The sequence below is a fragment of the Podarcis liolepis genome, assembly GCF_965112155.1.
Source record: "Podarcis liolepis genome assembly, chromosome: 3".
NCBI lineage: Eukaryota > Metazoa > Chordata > Lepidosauria > Squamata > Lacertidae > Podarcis > Podarcis liolepis.
In genome coordinates this window covers 60,951,259-60,972,348 of record NC_139557.1, presented here as the reverse complement: position 1 = coordinate 60,972,348, position 21,090 = coordinate 60,951,259, and the positions used below count along the sequence as shown (strand labels likewise).

General features: G+C 42.7%; 1 protein-coding gene across 1 annotated transcript in view; it reads left to right on the top strand.

The window, feature by feature from the left end:
* LOC310704519 (uncharacterized protein) overlaps positions 1–21,090 on the top strand; it is a 119,494-nt gene that overhangs the window by 11,672 nt on the left and 86,732 nt on the right. The window contains exons 4-5 of the mRNA XM_083498052.1: positions 761–1,508; positions 2,936–3,096. Of these exons, the coding sequence (XP_083354178.1) occupies positions 800–1,508; positions 2,936–3,096 (870 nt within the window). The 5' untranslated portion in view covers positions 761–799. The remainder of the gene's footprint in view (positions 1–760; positions 1,509–2,935; positions 3,097–21,090) is intronic.

Here is a 21,090-nt window from a genome sequence, read left to right as displayed (position 1 = left end):
GGAATGTTCTTTCCATGAATTTCATTCTGTTCACTTATTTTTGGAGCTGAGCCATAATAAACAGCTGGGAAGGGAAAGCAAGGGGACACAGTTGAAACACAGGGATAAGAGGGGCTGGGGGCTGTTTCGATTTGCATGTAACTGTCCCTAGGGTATGCTTGCACAGGTTTAGTTTGCACATAATACCAAGCCATAGTTTATTAGAGGTACTCTTAAAAGTGTAGCAAATTGTCCATGTCTTGGTTTAGTTGAAATAAGATTTAGCATCACTGGAGGGTCACTACTGGGATTTTCTGACCCAGGAAGCAAAATAGTCTTTTCCCCATCTCTTGTAGCTTTAACAGCATATTCCAAAGTATCCCTACTGATTTCTATGGGTTTGTTTAAAGCAAGCAATTTGAGCTTTGCTGCCCTGTTGTGTTGCACTGTTTGGCATTTCTCTCAACTCTGAGCCTCAAGCCACCCATGGAGCTAGCTAACAGTGCCACTGTTTATGATGTATGGGCACTGCTGTTTATGATCTCTTTTCCCTTGCCAGCTCTGAAAGGAAGTAGGAATAAATTTGTGGGAAAGATTGTACATTGTCCATACTTACACATACTTGAATTAATTCCCCATTTTTAATAAGAATAAGAATAATCTGTTTGAGTCACTATTTGGGATGAAACTTGATTTGTACTGGACTAATTAATTCTCCCAGGATTATCTTAAGAAGAGATGGCTAAAGTGTGACCTGTCTTTGGGTTTTCTTTTTCAGCAGCTCCTGCGTCTGGCTGCAGAAACCGACCTACTCCAACACATGAAAAGACTTGCTTCCTGTACTATGGTACATAAAACTCAGGACATGCTTGGTTTGGAATTGCTCAAAGAGTTTTTAGAATATGACTGTGGGATTCAGCAGGAATGCATCATAGAAGCTCCAAATGTCAGTAAAGTTGTGGAAGAAGCTCAACGGAGGTCTATCGTGGATCATTCTGAGCCATTAAACCCACAACGCATCCAGTCAGTAGAGAATTCAGCTGTGCTTCTAAGGTTGTTGAGAAGTTGCCAGGTCAAAGGAGGAGATGCAGCAGCTGTCATCGAGTTCCTTAGAAAGACTCTAGTCAATAAATGGCCTGATGGAGAGAAGGCAGCTCAAGAAACTTCCGACAAGGAGCAACAGATTGATGATGGGTGCTGGTTTGTTTTTCAAAGGATATGTCTACCAGAGCCTTTTCAGAAGAACTTGGATAAGGGCAAAAGAGGATTTGAGCAATCCCATTTCAAAGATCTAAGATGTGCAGAAGAACAAGAAAATAAAGGAAATAAACTGTCAACTGTTTTCAACTCCATAATGATGTTACCTAAACTTCTTCGTGAAGAAGAGGAAAAAATGCTGCTCCAGTCTTTACGAAATATGTCCAGAGGAGAGAGAACAGTATATCTCAAACAACACGGTCTTTTACAGAACAGCCCCCGCAACCCATTCATTCCAGGACTAAGTGAAAGACCTCGTGGTCTTTGGACAGGTAGCTTGCCTTTCAGCCTTATAATTTTTTTAAAAATACACGCTTTAATCTCACTCCCCCCTTTAAATACCTACAGCAGCATCTGTCATTTGGCAAATTTTGGAGAACTCGGCAAGCCTTTCCTTACCAAAGGAAGTTGGCAACCATGATGAATGTGCCTTTTAAGGTCAAATCAACCTTGCATTTGTAGTGAACCATTAAAAATCTTACAAAGGCATTTTGTTTAAAGTACTTACACGCTGTCTTTCAGGACTAAGTCTCCCAAGGTGGTGTCTGTAAGGTAACTCATTTCACATACATAATCGAGCCTCATATATACACATAGCAGGAACACTGAGCTCCCAAATGATTCACAGAGCAAACCACTTGGCAATGCTTCCAGTTCAGATCCCCGGTGACCTTCCTTTTACCCATCCAGCTGGAATGCAAAATCCTGGCATGCAAAGATGGGATTGTTGCTTTGTGCCTGCAAGTGAATAGAAGACATAAATGGCCAGTTAGCAGTCTGAGAAAGAGATGTCACTGCTGTGACCTTACTCTATACCAGGCTTCCTCAACCTCGGTCCTCCAGATGTTTTTGGCCTACAACTCCCATGATCCCTAGCTAGCAGGACCAGTGGTCAGGGATGCTGGGAATTGTAGTCTCAAAACATCTGGAGGGCCAAGGCTGAGGAAGCCTGCTCTATACTACCAAGTCTGACAAGTCTTTCAAGCCATGTGGACTTTGAGCCTGCAGTGCGCTGAGGCATTTCATGTGTTTGCTGACATCTCTTATGCATAGAATTTTGGCACTGACTACCATCCTGACCATTCAAAATTCCACTTTCACAAGTGGGACCTGTAACAAAGCATTGCCGTGTGCTGTAATGTGGGAGCCAGTTATCCAAGCCCTCTTCCGGGAAAATCCATTCCGTTCCTCATTCATTCCCCCTTCTGCCATACTCTTCCATTTTACCACCTCTCAACATTGGTCAGCATTCTGTGGTCACTGAGCATGATCTTTCTTTATTGGACTATGTTTAGGGTTTCCCCCCTGAACTTTTGCTCCTTTAAGTTTTTGGTACTTCTGCAAACCTTGGGGTTTCCTTAGGCATGCTGATACCTCCATCTTGTCAGTGGTAATAAGGATCCACGGTCAAGTAATGAATTCACTCTTTGCAAACACCAAGTATGCATAAGCAGATGTTGGTGAACTACAATTTCCATCATCCCTGACCATTGGTCATGCTTGCTAGCAACATCTGGAGGGCCGAAGTTTCCCCACCCCTGGCATAAATGAGAATTGTGTGTTCAGGGGAAAATCCTTTCTCAGTGAGAATTTAATACATGTAGCACGCCCACTGTATAGAAGCCATTACATGTTTTTCCTTGTGTTTTAAGAATGCTGTTGAAAATCCATCTCTCTCCCTCATTTCCATATCTAACAGAGCCTAAAGCCTTTAAAGTACAACACAAGAAAATCTTCACAAGGCCTGTGTCTCCTTTCTCTAACGATCGTATGTACAACATCAAATCTCTGAAGGAAAACTTCCACGTGTATAAGAGTGAGAATGAGCCAACACAGTTCGTCCAGGTCAAGTTACTTCAGGTACAGGAATATTATCTTAAGTTCCCCCTGAGTTAAAGTGAGATCTTCTGTAAAACAAATAGCAGAAGTAGATTGCTTGATTTCATGCTTGAAATTTAAAAAGAAATACATTTCCATATATATATATATATATATGCAGGTTTTGGTGTCTTCGGGTGTCTTCCCGTGTAAGAGTTGGGGTGTCTAGGCGACGTTTCGACGAGGTCTCACTCGTCATCTTCAGGCTGGTGCTTTCGGCTTCTTGTTACTGGAACAGAGCAGGATCTCAGTGTTTGAGTTCCTATAAATACTGTGGAGGGGGTGTGGTGTATAGCCTCCAACGTTCTGGGCAGAGAGGAAGTTCCCAGGTTAGTGTGCCTTTTCTTCTTTTGTTCCTTAATTACTTGAGGGATATCTTGAGTGATTTCTTGAGTGATATTCTGAGTACCACTTAGGTGGGTCATTAGGTGTGGATTAGTTGCTAAAGCTTTCGTGTCTTGACCTCTTGAGCTTGTGAAGAGTTTTTCTGAGAAGATGGCTGTACTGCACTTAGTTGTGCTCTGGCTTGGCTTCGTGTATAGGGGCGAGCTGTGGTTTTGTGCCCTGTGCCAGCCAGATCTGTGTAGGGATTGCAGGGGGGTGCAGCATCCGGAGGTGCCACTATGGTTTGGCTACTGGATGGTGTCTGTAATTTATCTGTGGAGAGGGTCTGGGTTTGGGTCTGGTGTGGTTGATTGGTGATGGCGTTCTGTGTGCCTCTGGTTCTGGTGTCGGTTTTTGTGGGGAGGGCTAATTTCCAGATGTCTGGCAGGCGGGACGTGTCGTCACGCTTGTTCATGTTGTGAGGGTGTTTCTCTATCTCGATGGCTTCCATGATTATTCTCTTGTGGTGATGTTCCATGTTAAAGAGCAATTTGGAATCTGCAAAATTAATTTCGTGTCCTGTTTCTTTCATGTGTTGGAAAAGAGAGGAAGTTTTTTCTTCTTTTTTGACGGCATTCTTGTGTTCTGCGATACGTGCATTTATTCGTCTGTTTGTTTGTCCAATGTACGTGGCTGGGCAGACTTTGCAGGGTATTTCATAGACCCCTTGGTTTTCCAACTGGATTTTATCTTTGGGGTTTCTGAGGATATTGGCTATTTTTTGGTTGGTGCAAAAGGCTGTTTTGATATTGTGTTTATGGAGGATTTTGCTAATTTTATCTGTAGTGCCCTTGATATAAGGAAGGAGGGCCATGCCATTGTTTTCTTCTGTGTCTTGGTTTTTGGGGGGACAAATGCAAACAACTAGCCGTCTGGAGAGCTGAAACTGAGACCTCACATAAAACAGACAGACACACCAACAAACTCCACAAACTAGAGAAACGCCAGAAGCCCAGCCACCCTCCACAACAACCCATGAAACAAACAGTACATAACATATCAGACAGGATCCTCACCTCAACTGAAACCAAAGTACTCTCCAAAGGTTTCAACTTTGCAGTCGCCCCGAGACGCATCCCCACGGAAAACATCATATGCGGAGTCGAAGCTAGCCTAACCAAAATCAACCCAGATGAAGCCAATAAAATCAGACTTGAAGTCACCAACATCCTCTGCTCCAGCAAACCACCCAGAAGCAATTTACACAAAGAAGAACAGAAAGCACTCACCAACCTGAGGAAAGACAACAACATAATCATTCTCCCAGCAGACAAAGGTAATGCCACTGTTGTGATGAACACATCGGACTACCAAGCAAAACTATCAAATCTACTCCAAGACCCTACCTACCAACCTATAAAAACAGATCCCACCACCTATCTGGAAAAAACCACCAAATCCAAAATAAAAGCCTCTCCTATCAGTGAAGAAATCCAGCTAAGAATCATCCCCAGAGAAAAATCATCCAGATGCCCCAAACTCTACGGTCTCCCCAAGATACACAAAGAAGGAACACCACTCAGACCAATAGTCAGCTCCATAGGCTCACCTCTACAAAATCTCGCTAAATTTCTCGCTAAGCAACTTCAGCCCTATGCAGAATCCATCGCTTCACACGTTACAAACTCCTTCCAGTTCATAGAAACAATAAAGAAGCAAAACCTACATCCCGATGACCTACTTGTGAGCTTCGATGTTGTATCTCTCTTCACACAAGTGCCCATTAATGAAGCCTTGACAGCCATTCAAAACAAATACAATCCCCCCGAATACATCCTGGACCTGACCAACCACTGCCTAACCAACACGTACTTCATCCACAATGGACAAAGATAGAAACAGATAGAAGGAGCACCTATGGGATCACCCCTCTCACCGGTCATCGCAAATTTGTACATGGAACACTTTGAAACCAATGCTTTAGACAAGTCAGAACACAAACCCAAACTTTGGCTCAGATATGTTGACGACACCTTTGTAATTTGGCCACACGGGAAAGAAAAACTAGATAGCTTCCTCACACATCTCAACAGCCTACACCCCAAAATACAATTCACTATGGAAATAGAAGCCAACAACCAACTTCCCTTCCTTGACGTCCTAATCTACAAAAAACCTGATGGCTCACTAGGACACACTATCTACCGGAAAAAAACACACACCAACCGCTACTTACATGCACAATCACACCACCACCCTGCACAAATAAACTCCGTAGCCAAGACTCTCATCTCCAGAACCAAACGCCTGGCTGACAAAGACCACTTGACAACTGAGTTACAGAATCTCTCAAATGTGTTAATCGCCAATGGATACCAGCAAAACAGGGTTACGAAGCTAATCCAAAAAGAAACACCCCCCAAAAACCAAGACACAGAAGAAAACAATGGCATGGCCCTCCTTCCTTATATCAAGGGCACTACAGATAAAATTAGCAAAATCCTCCATAAACACAATATCAAAACAGCCTTTTGCACCAACCAAAAAATAGCCAATATCCTCAGAAACCCCAAAGATAAAATCCAGTTGGAAAACCAAGGGGTCTATGAAATACCCTGCAAAGTCTGCCCAGCCACGTACATTGGACAAACAAACAGACGAATAAATGCACGTATCGCAGAACACAAGAATGCCGTCAAAAAAGAAGAAAAAACTTCCTCTCTTTTCCAACACATGAAAGAAACAGGACACGAAATTAATTTTGCAGATTCCAAATTGCTCTTTAACATGGAACATCACCACAAGAGAATAATCATGGAAGCCATCGAGATAGAGAAACACCCTCACAACATGAACAAGCGTGACGACACGTCCCGCCTGCCAGACATCTGGAAATTAGCCCTCCCCACAAAAACCGACACCAGAACCAGAGGCACACAGAACGCCATCACCAATCAACCACACCAGACCCAAACCCAGACCCTCTCCACAGATAAATTACAGACACCATCCAGTAGCCAAACCATAGTGGCACCTCCGGATGCTGCACCCCCCTGCAATCCCTACACAGATCTGGCTGGCACAGGGCACAAAACCACAGCTCGCCCCTATACACGAAGCCAAGCCAGAGCACAACTAAGTGCAGTACAGCCATCTTCTCAGAAAAACTCTTCACAAGCTCAAGAGGTCAAGACACGAAAGCTTTAGCAACTAATCCACACCTAATGACCCACCTAAGTGGTACTCAGAATATCACTCAAGAAATCACTCAAGATATCCCTCAAGTAATTAAGGAACAAAAGAAGAAAAGGCACACTAACCTGGGAACTTCCTCTCTGCCCAGAACGTTGGAGGCTATACACCACACCCCCTCCACAGTATTTATAGGAACTCAAACACTGAGATCCTGCTCTGTTCCAGTAACAAGAAGCCGAAAGCACCAGCCTGAAGATGACGAGTGAGACCTCGTCGAAACGTCGCCTAGACACCCCAACTCTTACACGGGAAGACACCCGAAGACACCAAAACCTGCATTCCTGTACCCGTGAAAATCTACGAAAGCATATATATATATATATATATATATTATTACTTCTCAGCATATTATCTGTACATAAAAAAAATTCCCCATATTCAGACATATACAACCCATAACTTTTAAAAGTTCATTTACATAAGGAATAGGGAACCTTTTTCTCCTGCCAAGGACTGCATTATATTATTATTATTATTATTATTATTATTATTATTTATACCCTTACCATCTAGCTGGGTTTCCCCAGCCACTCTTAGAGGTAAACTGGCACTTTATTTCAGTGGTGTTGGGATCAGAGCCAGAAGTGGGTGGAGTTTGCCTCATTAATGCCCCTCCTCTTTCTGCAACCTCATCACTTTCTCTAGTTATTTGTACCCCATAGCTCCCTCCCAGCCCCTGCTCTCTCCTCCCTCTCTCTCCCCTGCAACCCTGTTTTTCTCTTTCTCTGTGTGTGCCACCCCATCTCTTTGATGCTACAGGTGATGAATGTGACCCAGATCTGACAGAATCTTGTAGGATTTTGGAAAGGCTGCCAGAATTTTTCAGCAAGATTCCAAACATGTGATGCCAAAGAAAATTTGACCTAGATTCTACTTAGATTAATATCGGCGATAGCACTAAGTGCGTGTGTTTTTCTACATGGGCACATTCTTCAAATCACTCAGTGCTGACCTACACTTAATAGCCATAGTCCAGAGAGCAACTTTAGGTATGCTGTAGGGTTTAAGCATGCCCAATGGGATTTTCTGGGGTTTTTATTATTATTGAAGAGCAGGCCTGCATGCAATATAGTACACAAACTGCTTTTGAAAGCATCCTTAGTTTCACAAACATTGTGTTCCATAAGGCATGTTGGCTGCTGTTTGAAAAACATAAGCTCAAGCCCTCTTTTGGCACACAGCACTAGTTGTACTGTCCTTTGGATCCTGGCCACTATGTTGAGCAGAAGAAGATGAAGAAGACAGATGCAAATCAAAGGATTATAACCCCACTCCATAAACATTCCAAGCAAAGCTCGAAAAAACGTTCAGGGAGCATTCAGGTTCTTTCACTTCTCAGTCCTTGGGGGAATCAAAATATCACATAACATGGATTCTGTTCAGTGTTTTTCGCTCCAACAGACATTTCCTTTGTAGGTGTTTAGGAACCAGCTTACCAGTGGGAAAGAAATAACTCTTTGAAGAGGACTCTGCTTACACAGTTACTTATTCACTCTCAGTTCAACTCATCTTCCCACAAAAATAACAAAGATGGGAATGCATTGAGGTAGGCTGCTTTTCATCCCAGCTGGTGTTGGCAAAACATAGGTATTTTCACCTGATTTCAACAGATTTTTATCTGTCATTTCACTGCTCATGTGGGTGGTCTGTCCTTCTGAGAATATGATGGACACCTAGTTTTTGAAAAAGCCCTCGTGGCCTCAAGAGTCAGGTACCTTTTTTTAAAAAAATGCCCATATTATGCTGTTAACTGTTGGTAGTGTGCCAAGATATCGTTAGAAACTTCCAAGCAGTGATGAATATACTGTAGAGTCCAGATCAACCTCTCCCTGAACAAAAACAAATCGAAAAAATTCTTGTAAATCTCCAGCAAGCCACATCAGTGATGCCCTCGCCACATCAAGACCTCATAAACATCTTGCAAACAACATGTGGACCACATTAATTATGCGCGTGTAATATTAGATATCTGAAGCATGCATCCTGTTTCTTTTGCAATGTGCCAGCCATGCTCATGGCATCCAGAAACCACCTGCAAACCACATCAGCTAAAATTAATCATGCAACCTACATAGCTGTGGATTTCCAGCTTATAAGAGACATTTTTGCTAAACAGCAGTTTATCAGTTGGGTGGGTTAGTTTCTGGCTGCAGGTAACAAAAAGTAAAATTTAAATTCATCAGGAAAGCTTGCAGTCTATAACAAGAAGGCATGTCGGTAACAAACAAAAAAAAATGTGTTTCCTAGCAGCATAGTGGAGTAGCACAAAATAGAATTCTATATACATTTGCAATCCAAGAAACTTTCAATCTTCATATGCACATTCAAAATCTGAAGATGTGGCAGGTTCTTTTTCAGCAACGTTCCTTTAACTTTCATTTATGTTATAAAGTACAGTACTTAAAATTGTTTGGTACAAAATCCATTATTTGAGATGCAGGCAAATGTATCTTGTAACAAGGATACAACCACCAGCATAACTGCAACCTACATTGAGAAGGACTCAAAGTATTACATGGTATCTTCAACAACGTGCATGGAAGTTTGATGCTGAGGCATATAAAATAGTAGGTGGATTTCATGAAACAGTTGCTGTTTCAGACTGCCTATCCTTTCCTGATTCTACAGGCCATGGTTCTGCCTGGCTGAACTAATAGGAATGAATGTGGCTGGCTGTGATTTGTGAATATTAGATGTGTCCAACCAGCCTGTTTAACATTCAGGAAAGTGCTGTCTGGAAATACACGTAGGTCACCAGTATCACAGATAATGTACACAACAAGTGCCCTGCTGAACTAATTTGGATCATGTCAAACCACTAGACAAGTAGTCCTGCCCTAAAATATCTCCCCGTTAGGAAGTTTATTTTGCTGTGGCTCCTGTCTCGCTCATTAGGTGTTTTGGAAGGAAGTCTAATGCGCTACATTATCACTGATGTGGCTTGCATGTGTTTTTCCAGTAATTTTCCCCAACTGTTTGCATTTAGCACTGGACCTGATTGGAGTTCCTTTTTCCTTTACCACAGTGATACTTAGCATGACTAGAGGACTGTAGCCAACACTTTGATTGGTGAATTCCATGGCTTCCCACCCCTCCTAGCCACGTAATCACCAGACTGTGGGCCGAAACAGTCTGGTACCCTGCTCAAAAATCCAAGATTCCCATGGTTACTCAAAATAGAGAATGTAAACCATCAAAACAAAAGACAAGCCATTAAAGCATAACTGATAAAGCAGTGTTGAAATCAATTGGCCCTTTTTTGCCACCTGGCATCAGACAATCTTCCCTAGAGATAGAACATTCCAGAGCCAAAGTGCCACTACAGAGAAGGATCTGTCTTCAGGGATGACCTTACTTTCAGGAAAAAGGCAGACCTTAATCCCCCCCCCCTCCTCCTCCTTCTTCTTCTTCCCAACCTTTCCCCAACTTTTCTTGTCTGTCTGCCTTCTATGTGGCACACACTTGTCCATCTGTCTCTGTTCCTCACAGGCCTTTCCTTTTTCTTCTTCTCTCTGGCTGTCCAATTGGCTTTCTAAAAAATTTTTGTGCAAGCTCTGTTCTCTTCCCCCCCACACACGGATGCTTCTGACTCTTTGCTTCCTGTCCTTCTGCCAGTCTAATACACACACAGTTTGCAGTGAGGCTTCCATCAGTACAAGCCCAGGAACTAAGCAATGGCTTAGATGGAAGGGGGCTTGGTAAAAATATGGAAAATAATTGTTTGTTTGTTTGTTTGTTTGCTTGTTTTTACTGAATTTATATACCCCCATACCCAGAGGTCTCAGGGTGGTTCAATATTAAGCTCTATTTTTGCAGATGAGCCACAGAGCTGCAAATCTGGTACAAAACATTGTCAAGAGATCCACACTTCTTTATGCATGATTTGTTTTTGAAATATTTGTTGCTGCTCTCAATGGCCTACAGTATATGATAAAATAATGTGGATGGTAATAGGTCTGGCTGTCTCAATTCACTGGGCATTCAGTTCTGGTTTGGGAACTATTTTTGGAAGCCAAATGTCCAATGGGGCTTCCGTGGCTTCTGATTGGCTGCAGGAGCTTCCAGAAGCCAATCAGAAGCCGCACTTTGGTTTTTGAACGTTTTGAAAGTCGAACGGACGTCCGGAACGGATTCCGTTTGACTTCCAAGGTACGACTGTATCGTAAAACAAATTGCAGGATACTTATTGTTTTGGATTAAAAACCCAACACTGATGAAGAAGAAGAGTTTGGATTTGATATCCGGCTTTATCACTACCCTAAGGAGTCTCAAAGCGGCTCACAATCTCCTTTCCCTTCACCCCCCACAACAAACACTCTGTGAGGTGAGTGAGGCTGAGAGACTTCAGAGAAGTGTGACTAGCCCAAGGTCACCCAGCAGCTGCATGTGGAGGAGTGGGGAAGCAAACCCAGTTCACTAGATTACGAGTTCACCGCTCCTAACCACTACACCACACTGGCTCTCACTGGAAACTCAGCAAGTGCGCAGTAAATGGTGGTGTGACTGCAGCCTCATAAACACTGTCTAATCCCAATATTGCAAGGTCTCTGTAAAACAAATGTAGTCTTTGGCTAATTATGATGTTCCTCTTCCATTGCTAAAGCAAATGTTTGAAACTAGAGTTTGAAGTTCTTATTGTCTCACTCAACTAAGTATCAAATACAAAAACTTGCCACCCTCATAAATAAGTATATAGGATTGAGTAACATCTCCTGGGATACCACAGTGTCCTGTACAATGATATTATATTGCCGCTGTAAGTAGATATATTGGTCTAAATGTTTTAATACTGGATTGTAAGCTGAAGAAAAGTGCTCCCGCCTTTCAACTATCAAATTTCCTGCTGTTGTTGGAAGGTAATGGATGCTGGAATATTAATGGGCTGAGCTTGCGTGAACATGGAAAAAGGATCCTCCCTTTTTGGTATTTCAGTGCTTACCCAGTGTACTCTGCCCTATTCTATGCTGTACCCACTGTGGGAACTATTGTGTTGGCCCAAATACTTCAAATGCTTTAGTTAGTTCTCTGATTTCATGTTTGGCAGAACAAAGTGGATGAAATTCTTCTCTTATTTCTTCACTACAGTTTGAAAGTGTGCTTTCCCTGTCTTCAGAAACATAATACCTGTGCCAGGGTCCCAATATGTCTCTGCCTACCAAAACATCTTAGCCTGGTTATTTCTGATGGGGAGGTATTTTTTGTTCTATACAGGTTTTAAAGAAGATGTTGCAGCATTTCGAGATTCACATCTCACTGTACAAAATCCTTTGCTCCACTCTGGAAGCCACCCTGTGCTTTAAAGGATCTTCCTCCTCCTTTTATGAGCTTATTTCATGATAGAAGCCCACCTTGCCATCCTGCTCTATACACTGGAACACAGTAGGTCATTTAAAAGCGAGAGGGGTTTGGTTAATCACAGTACTGCCTAGAACCATGCAGAATTTAGCTGAAAACTTTGACACCCCACAATCTTCAGTGTATATTGACTGTTGAAGGAAAAGCATTCCACACAAACTCAGAGGAAGTTGTTACCTTTGTTATTTCCCCTGTTTTCCAGGAATGAGTCTTGGCAGACAAAGCATTTTATCGGTGAACCTGGCTAGGATTATGGCCCCAATGTTCTGCACCTGACTACCTCAGGGAAAATATGCTAATCAGAATTTAATATTCTATTAAAATTTTGCTTTCCATTCTAAAATCCATTCTTCCCGCCCTCTGTCATTTATCAGATTTGTGGCTGAGAGTGTCTGCAAATTGCTAGATATCCACACTACTCATTTATGCCTCTATATTGCACGATAATATGGAAAAACCTGTTCCAAAATCATTGCAGGCAGCCTTACACTTGAGTGCCTGGTCCCTGAAGTCTAGCTTCCCTTTGTTGTTGTTGTTTAGTCGTTTAGTTGTGTCAGACTCTTCGTGACCCTATGGACCAGAGCATGCCAGGCACTCCTGTCTTCCACTGCCTCCCGCAGTTTCGTCAAATTCATGTTGGTTTCGAGAACATGGTCCAACCATCTCATCCTCTGTCATCCCCTTCTCCTTGTGCCCTTAATCTTTCCCAACATCAGGGTCTTTTCCAGGGACACTGTAATGTGCTTTGCTAGATGCTGTAAGGTTTTTTATTCTATTTTTACAGATGTGCCACAAAATACCTGAACAAAGCTCATGGACCACAATTTGGTAACCTCTGGGCTAAAACTTGGATAGCTAACATTATGTCCTCCAGATGCTATAATTCTCATCAGCCCCAGTTAGCATGGCCAATGGTCAGCGATGATGGGAGTTGTAGTCCAGCAACATCTTGAGGGCGCCATATTGGCTACTCCTGATCTATAGGCAGAATAGCAATGGGAAAATACCGAACAGCATTTAAGCCAGTGCTTTTGCAAGGAACTTATTAAAACTATTTTTTATTATGTTGCATATGACCAGCTCACTGCTGCTAAGCTTTGGCATGAGAAACTGATTAAAGAGAGGTTTGTTTGTTTTCTTTCTTTCTTTCTTTTTTTACATCAGTTATAGTTTTTAATAGTTTCCCACCGAGAAATTTATTAGTACCATAATAGCGGAAGCATTTTGTGGTATTGGAGGACAAAACATGAAAAGAAAATAACATGAAAATGAGCCAACAAGTTTCTTTAGGATGATTAGTCACAAACAATAGTGACCATGCTTTCATTCCACCTCCCTCCACCGAACGCAGCTGTGAGCAGAATTAGTGATTGTTCTTTCAAAGTTCTGTGGAATTGTAAAAAGTGACAAAGTTGTTGCACTTGTTTGGAAGGCAATCAGAAGGAAAATGGATGACACATTGCTACCATGTGTCTAAATCTAATCCAAGTTTCAGCTTAAGCTATTGCCAGTTAAAAGATTAATGGAAATTCTGCAAAACAGAAATTGTCCTTAAAATGTATACTGGAGTCTTGCATTGCTTGGCTTTAGGTTCATTTTCCTACTTCGGCTTCTATGCACTTTCAGATACTTAAAATGGAGAGCAGGTTGCTTTCCTTAAAATGTGACTGCAATTAAGATAGCTATATGCGAGTTTCATGCAATCAGGTGATGGTGTAAGAAGACAGATTCTTTAAAAGAGCAAAGTGTATCAAGAACATGCACGTGGTTTTATAAAAAAAAACCTTTATCCTCTACAGCTAATTTGTAATTATTTCACAATTCTTATCTATTATACACCAACAGACAGCACAACTGCTGGAAGATAACATTTGATGTTCTCAGTATGGCATATTAACATGCAACCTGAATTTGTTATATTGCTGCAGGCCACCCCAATCTCCAAACAGGGTGAGATTCCAGGGATTCCAGGGTTTGGTTTCCTTGGAATAAGGGATAGCAGAGACTGTGGTGTCTTTAGGATATATGGTTCATTTACACAACCTGACCCTATGATGGAGGGTTTTGGTTCTTATTTTTACATAGTAATTTATATTGTTTTTTTATATTGTAATTTTGTTTTGTGAACCTCCTTGAGATCTATGCGTATAGGTCCGAAGCCCCTTGAGTTATCCTCTTAAAATACCCATGATTCTCAGATTCCATGATATGGTCACATCCAGAAGGTGTGGAAGTAATCTAGTTCTACTAGTTTGCAGCCAGTTGTTATTTGAAATCACCAGTCTCCGAAGATGAACTCAGCCACTGGCCAGGGCCCATCCTTCTCCTACATCAGGGTGGTTCCCCCAATAACTGCCAGAGACTTCATCTCCACGAAATCCCTTGGTGAATTGGAAGGAAGACCATTTTATGTGCCCGCATATACAGGCGCCCAGCCCTGCAGCTTAATGCATCTTCGTTTTGCTGACACAGCATTCAACGTTCCCTGAGGGACTGACCTAAGGACAAAAGCACTATTGAAGCACTTCAGACTTCATGCTTCACCAGCCCTTGTCTCAGTGGATAATCTCATCATTTTGAGTCAGGGTCTGCATTTCTGATTTAGCAGAGCAGTTCGCGAGCTATTTCAGTGCTCTCTCTTTCAGTATTCCACCCAGCGTTCAGGTGAAGAATATGTCAGGAGGAAAGATAAAATTCAAAATTTTGTAGCATTTTAGAATTTAAATATTCACATTTTGCTTATGAAGTCTGCCTTCCAAGAAAACCAGCAACAACAATAGCAGCATACAAACCTAAATCTTAACCCTTGTTGAAGAATACAGTGGTGCCCCGCAAGACGAATGCCTCGCAAGACGAAAAACTCGCTAGACAAAAGAGTTTTCCGTTTTTTGAGTCGTTCCACAAGATGAATTTCCCTATGGGCTTGCTTCGCAAGATGAAACGTCTTGCGAGTTTGTTTCCTTTTTCTTAAAGCCGCTAAGCCGTTAATAGCCGCTAAGCTGCTAAACCGCTAATAGCTGCTAAGCCGCTAATAGCCGTGCTTTGCAAGACGAAAAAACCGCAAGACGAAGAGACTCGCGGAACGGATTAATTTCGTCTTGCGAGGCACCACTGTATAAAGATAATGGTACTCAGGAAATATGTTCATATATTTACTTGGACTGCTTAGTTAATGTAGAATAATGGACACCAGGTGGAGACAGGCACTTCATTGTTGCAGTTTGTGTTTCTTCTTGTGAATTGACTCTTCTGTTAACTAAATACCTTGAGCTAATCTTGAGAATAGGCAAGACAACGTTAACTATTGAAGGACTCGTTCCTTCTGCATCATCTCAACTCTGAAGTGTTTATGTGAGTTATCAGAGGTGGAGAATCTGAAAGCTGCTCCTAACCAAAATTATCCAGAAAAAGCTAAATCTCTCTACTCCCCACCCACACATGGCAATTGGCGATTAAACTATATTCAAATGCTGTTAAATAGTATAGAAGTAGATCTGTTAGACTGCTCAATGTTCACCTTTTGTTCCACTTTTTATGCTGATTCATAGGCACCAAATGTCATCTGACAGAAAACAACACTGCTAAAGTACTAAGGTCAAGAGATGGTGAATTTGATAAATATTGTGACATGTAAAATAAAGGCTTCTTCTCCTTGTCCTTCCCCCTCAATGCTGCTCACATCCCAGGAGGCTAACACTGCTTTTGTGTTGGCCCTCTTAGGCAGGCCAGATCGGGCCAGACCAAAGGCCCAGGAGCTCACAGGGGGCCACCACCCAGGGCCCCACCCTGCCTCACCACAGCACTACGAGCGGCTAGGCACACTCCTTGCTAATCTGATGCATTAAGTGGTGCAGGAAGGTGTATGCTGCTGCTGCTGCTCTTGAATGAGAGCGATTCAGCTCCTGAGAAATGGGCTCCTAGGGTAAGATTACCCAAGACACAATGTCCCCTGGATGATGGGCAACGTGATCCCAGGCAACCACTGTGCAAGGGAGCTGAGTCTCTCCCTTCCCTAGAGCACCACCACTAGATGCCTTCCCACCAAACCAGGTGTGCAGGAGCGAACAAATTCATTTAAGAACACTCACACTGAGGGCTGGGCAGAAGCAATGGTGGCAGCAGCTTTTACCCAGTCTACACATCTCCTTTATCTCCTTCCTCGTGCTATGAGACTCTTTGAAGTGCAACAGAGAAAGTCCAGTGGGCTCTTCTCTTTTCTGCACCCCATCCATGGCACCTTCTTAAAAATTTGGATAAATCCCTTTCCTTCCTTCCTAAGACCCCATTGCAGAGATGGGGCTGGGCTTGGATGTTTACACATTTGGGTCCTTCCCAGGCCCAGTCCAATGCATATTTTCACTTTTCCAGAGCAGAGCCTTTGGATTTTCCAGTGGCGGCTGGTTACTGGGGGAGATGTATGACTCCACCCACCCACTCCGTCCCACCAGTCAAAACCATATATAACCAAATTCCCATTCTATTCTATACTACTTTTCTAAAAGAGTTTTGAGGAGCTGAATCATGTTCAGGCCATTTGACTGCACCTTAGCTACTATTAGTTCCGCAGGACAAACTGAGGTATTTTTGAGCATGCAGGGCAGATAGCAAAACTGAGCTGGTAAGCATCCTCCAAAAACAAAGAGTTTGGCTGGGCAGCTTCTCAGCACTATTCTAGCCTGTTCTTGTAAAGTTGGCACAGAGTGCTAGTTGTTCCTCTGCACTGGGGGCTCTGGGGTTTTAGAGCTATTGAGCTTTCTGTCGGGATAACATTTCAGTACGTGTCCTAAATGCTCTGCATATAAACAAGAGGGCCCCAATAAGGAGCAACTTGTGAGTCATTGAAAGCCGAAACCAAACTTAAGAAAAGCTATTTTGTTTTCTTAAGGAGGGATTTTTTTAGAGAGAGAAAAGAAAGTACAATTACACACTTGAGCTATTTGGCAGGTTTGTAGAGAAAGGCACGGCTTGCAAATTAGAAAACCTTCTCCTCCCTACAGGAGTGCGTCATTGACTTGAAGAACTGTTATAGAAGCAGTTTCTAAACTAGTCATGTTTGCTAGCCACAGAAACTTTATATATATATAATAAACAGGCTGTTTTGCATGAGGCAGATGCCTGCAAATTGGCTATTAACTGACTTCTGATCCCTAGGAAATTGGGTCACTCTGTGTACTCGATAAAAGATATCTCAACTGTGAAGTAATGGTACTGGGTAAACACCAGATAACGTTGGCCTTTCCTAGAGGAAAAAACATTAAGTGATTAAAATTACTCTACCATAACACTCCACCTTTACATCTGTGCTACTGACTCTCAAACTTTGGGATTGTTGAAATATATACAAAAATAATAATAATTTGAGGTGTGTGACTCAAATAAGGTCTACTAGACCCAATTTTTTAGAGTAATGTGAACTTCTGGGACCCCTTCAGCTGAAGCTTCATTAATTTCACAGTATTGCTATTATTATTTATTGAATTTATATACCGCCCTATACCCGGTGAACTTCCCTGGGGAGAGCATTCCACAGACAGGGAGTCACTGCAGAGAAGGCCCTGTTCTCGTGTTGCCACCCTCTGGACCTTTCGAGGAGGAGGCACATGAAGGAGGGCCTCCGAAGATGATCTCAGGGTAGGTTCATATGGAAAGCAGCGGTCCTTGAGGTATTGTGGTCCTGAGCCATTTAAGGCTTTATGGGTCAAAACCAGCACTTTGTATTAGGCCTGGAAACCAATTGGTAGCCAGTGCAGTCGGACCTGGATCGGTGTATTAGGCTCAAACCGTGAGCAACCTGGCTGCTGAATTCTGCACTAGCTGAAGTTTCCGAACCATCTTCAGAGGCAGCCCAATGTAGAACGCATTGCACTAATCTAACCTTGAGGTTACCAGAGCATAGACAACAGTAGTTAGGCTATCCCTGTCCAGATAGGGGCGTAGCTGGATGGAAGGCACTCTGAGCCAGTGAGGCCACCTGAACCTCGAGTGACAGCAAAGGATCCAGGAGTACTCTCAAGCTACGAACCTTCTCCTTCAGGGGAAGTGTAACCCCATCAAGAGTAGATCCATCCCTGTGCATAGTCAGATTAACCAAAAACACCAAGGGAACTGGATCCACTGTGCTAGATTTCCAACAGGTGGATTGCTATTGTGTAGCAGAAGGGAGAAGGGTGAAGCAGAGGGGAGGTTGGCACAGTGTTAACTTATTTCAGATGTTTCTTTCCTTTCAACAATTGTAAGTGAGAAGTGGATTGGAAGCACCTAAAAATATTCCCCCGCCCCACCTGCAACCCAAAAAATCCCAACATTATGCTTCTTATTATTATAGCTATTTTATAAGGCACATAGAATTTTCTATGTGCTGGTTAGAGCTTTTTTTAAAAAAAACCCAACAAAAAACAAAACAGTTCTGGATCCTTGACTCACAATGTAATAGACATGAAACAGAAAGGAAAAATGAATGGCATGGGAAGAGGAAAACAAAAGTTACAGAAAAGTTACAGAATTGATATTCTAGTCACCTACAGGAATGGCTGCTGAGAAGACAGTTGTGGAGGAGGAAAAGCTAACCAGCAGTTGACTTCGTTCAACCCCATGGCTTCGCTGTCTTTTTTTAGCCTCTCACAGGAGAGACTTGCTACAATGCTACTAATGTAGCTGATTGGATGGTATACAAAACCCAGACAACATTTGACGTACAGTGGTACCTCAGGTTACAGACGCTTCAGGTTACATACGCGTCAGGTTACAGACTCCGCTAACCCAGAAATAGTACCTCAGGTTAAGAACTTTGCTTCAGGATGAGAACAGAAATCGTGCTATGGCGGCGCAGCAGCAGCAGGAGGCCCCATTAGCTAAAGTGGTGCTTCAGGTTAAGAACAGTTTCAGGTTAAGAACGGACCTCCGGAATGAATTAAGTACTTAACTCGAGGTACTTAATTGTTTCTAGGATGCTTGTGCTGTTAAAAAGAGCTTACAATGAGGCTTTTTGTTTTTAATGTAGGTGTTATTTCTTTCCCTCCTCCCTCCTTCGTCTGGGTGGCTGTCTCACATTTAAGCCAAAATCCTAAGTACAGTATGCCCTGTACATGTAGCTTCGCCTTTTCCTATTAGTTCAAATATTTTACTGTACTAGTTCATTTTAGTCAGAAACCGCTTTTCACTTTGGAAAGGAGAGAGAGGAAAACAAAATATCCTTTTAAGGTGGGTGGCACCTGCATGCTGCATCTCATTGGAGCATCTTAAAAGGCAACAGTGGATGAGGTTGGTGGCGTCAGCAGTGTCTCTGCTGAACATGTCATAGAAGAGGGTGTTTTTTTTTAATGTCCAGCATGCAATTAGGGTTAGGTAAAGGAAGTTGAGCAATCCTGCAGTGGCCACTGTTATATAACTCACTAGGCTGTGCCCAGGGAACAGGGTTGTAACTTAATATTGCCACAGAAAATGCACTGCCGCAGCCAAGGGTCAATAGCTATTTCCATTATAAACTCTGTCTTGCAGTTAATTTATAAACCAGACCTTTATATTATGTCAGGCAAAGACTTGGCATAGGGTTGAAGGAGGCATACTTTTTAAAAAATACTTTCAGACATTTTTTTTTTTAAAAAATCTCAATTTCTTAAATTAAAGAGCAAAAAGAACGTCAGTGGTTCATGGCATTTTTTTCATGAACAGCTTTGGGATTAAATTGTGTTTTCTTGGCTGCTTTTGTCCCATAGATCTAAATATGTGAGAAGTAGATATTCCAATGACAGCCATATCCTGAGAATAACTCTACAGTACCAAATGGCTGCCCGGTACCTGTCTTCCACATTCCCAAGCAACGGTGTGAGCACTGATATGCAGAAATCACATATGGTGTGGTCCATCTGGACTGTACCACTTAAGGTTGAAGTTTGGAACTTCATATTAGAATGCTTCGTCATGTAAAAATACTCTCTATGTAGCTATTCTATAGCCCTATGTAGCTATTCTGCTCAAGTGTAAATCTTGCACACAAGCGGGAAGAACGGGGACAAATGCGCTAAGCTTTGTCCTCTATTCCTTCCAACTCATAGAGGGTGACAGCCTGAAGTGGGGAACCTCCAGTACTGATGAAAGCTCTTCATGCTACTGGAGATTTTCCTCCAGGACTTGGTGGGCAATGGGATATTGAGCTCAGTGTGCTGATTTCTACTTTCCCTGCTCATGTGCAGGTTTTAAAAGTGAGCAGAATGTCTGCATCACACTCTGGATATCATATTTTTCTCCTAGAGGGAAACTTTAAATAATGGAGGGACATTCAACATATGATCCACCCCTAGACTGAAGTGATACTGTTTAGGAGAGACTGCACCTTGTGCTATTTGAATGTGTTGAGAGATCTGAATCTCTTGGTGAAAATGACCGCCAATTTCCATTTTACCTGTTTATCCCCAAACTCAGGGAGCTGCCTTACACTGAGTCAGACCATTGGTCTATATTTTCTACACTGACTGGCAGGGGCTCTCCAGGGTTTCAGATAGGAAGCACTCCCAGCTGTACCAGGAGATGCCTGGGATTGAACCTTGGACCCTCTGCAGGCAAAACAGAGATTCTTCCACTGCACCACAGCCCTTTGCAAATGTTCACCCGTGAATGTCTGGCTATAAGAATGAAAGAATTGCAACTCAGGTGTATGCATTCTTCCTGGTGCTCATAATGGAAAGCTAAATACAAAAATATCTGCTCATCTCTCTAATCCGATGCTACAGTATTCACTAAATTGTACAGACCTCCTTGTACAATAAGTCCGCTCACCCTTCTGGTGTTGCAGGACAGCAGAGGATCCACTGGGGACCCTGACAAGGGAGTCTTAGCTTCAGTGCCCCTTCCTGATGGGTGGTGTGGGCGTAAGCCCGTTCAGCCTATCAGGAACCAAATCCTGGCCTACATTGGCCAATGGGGATGCAGGCCTGGACATTGCCTGGGCCAGGGGGTGGAACTGATGGATTGGGAAGGCTTCCCTCAGTTCCACTTCCTGGCCATTTAAACAGCCCTCACCTGGGGCTACAGTATTCATAAATG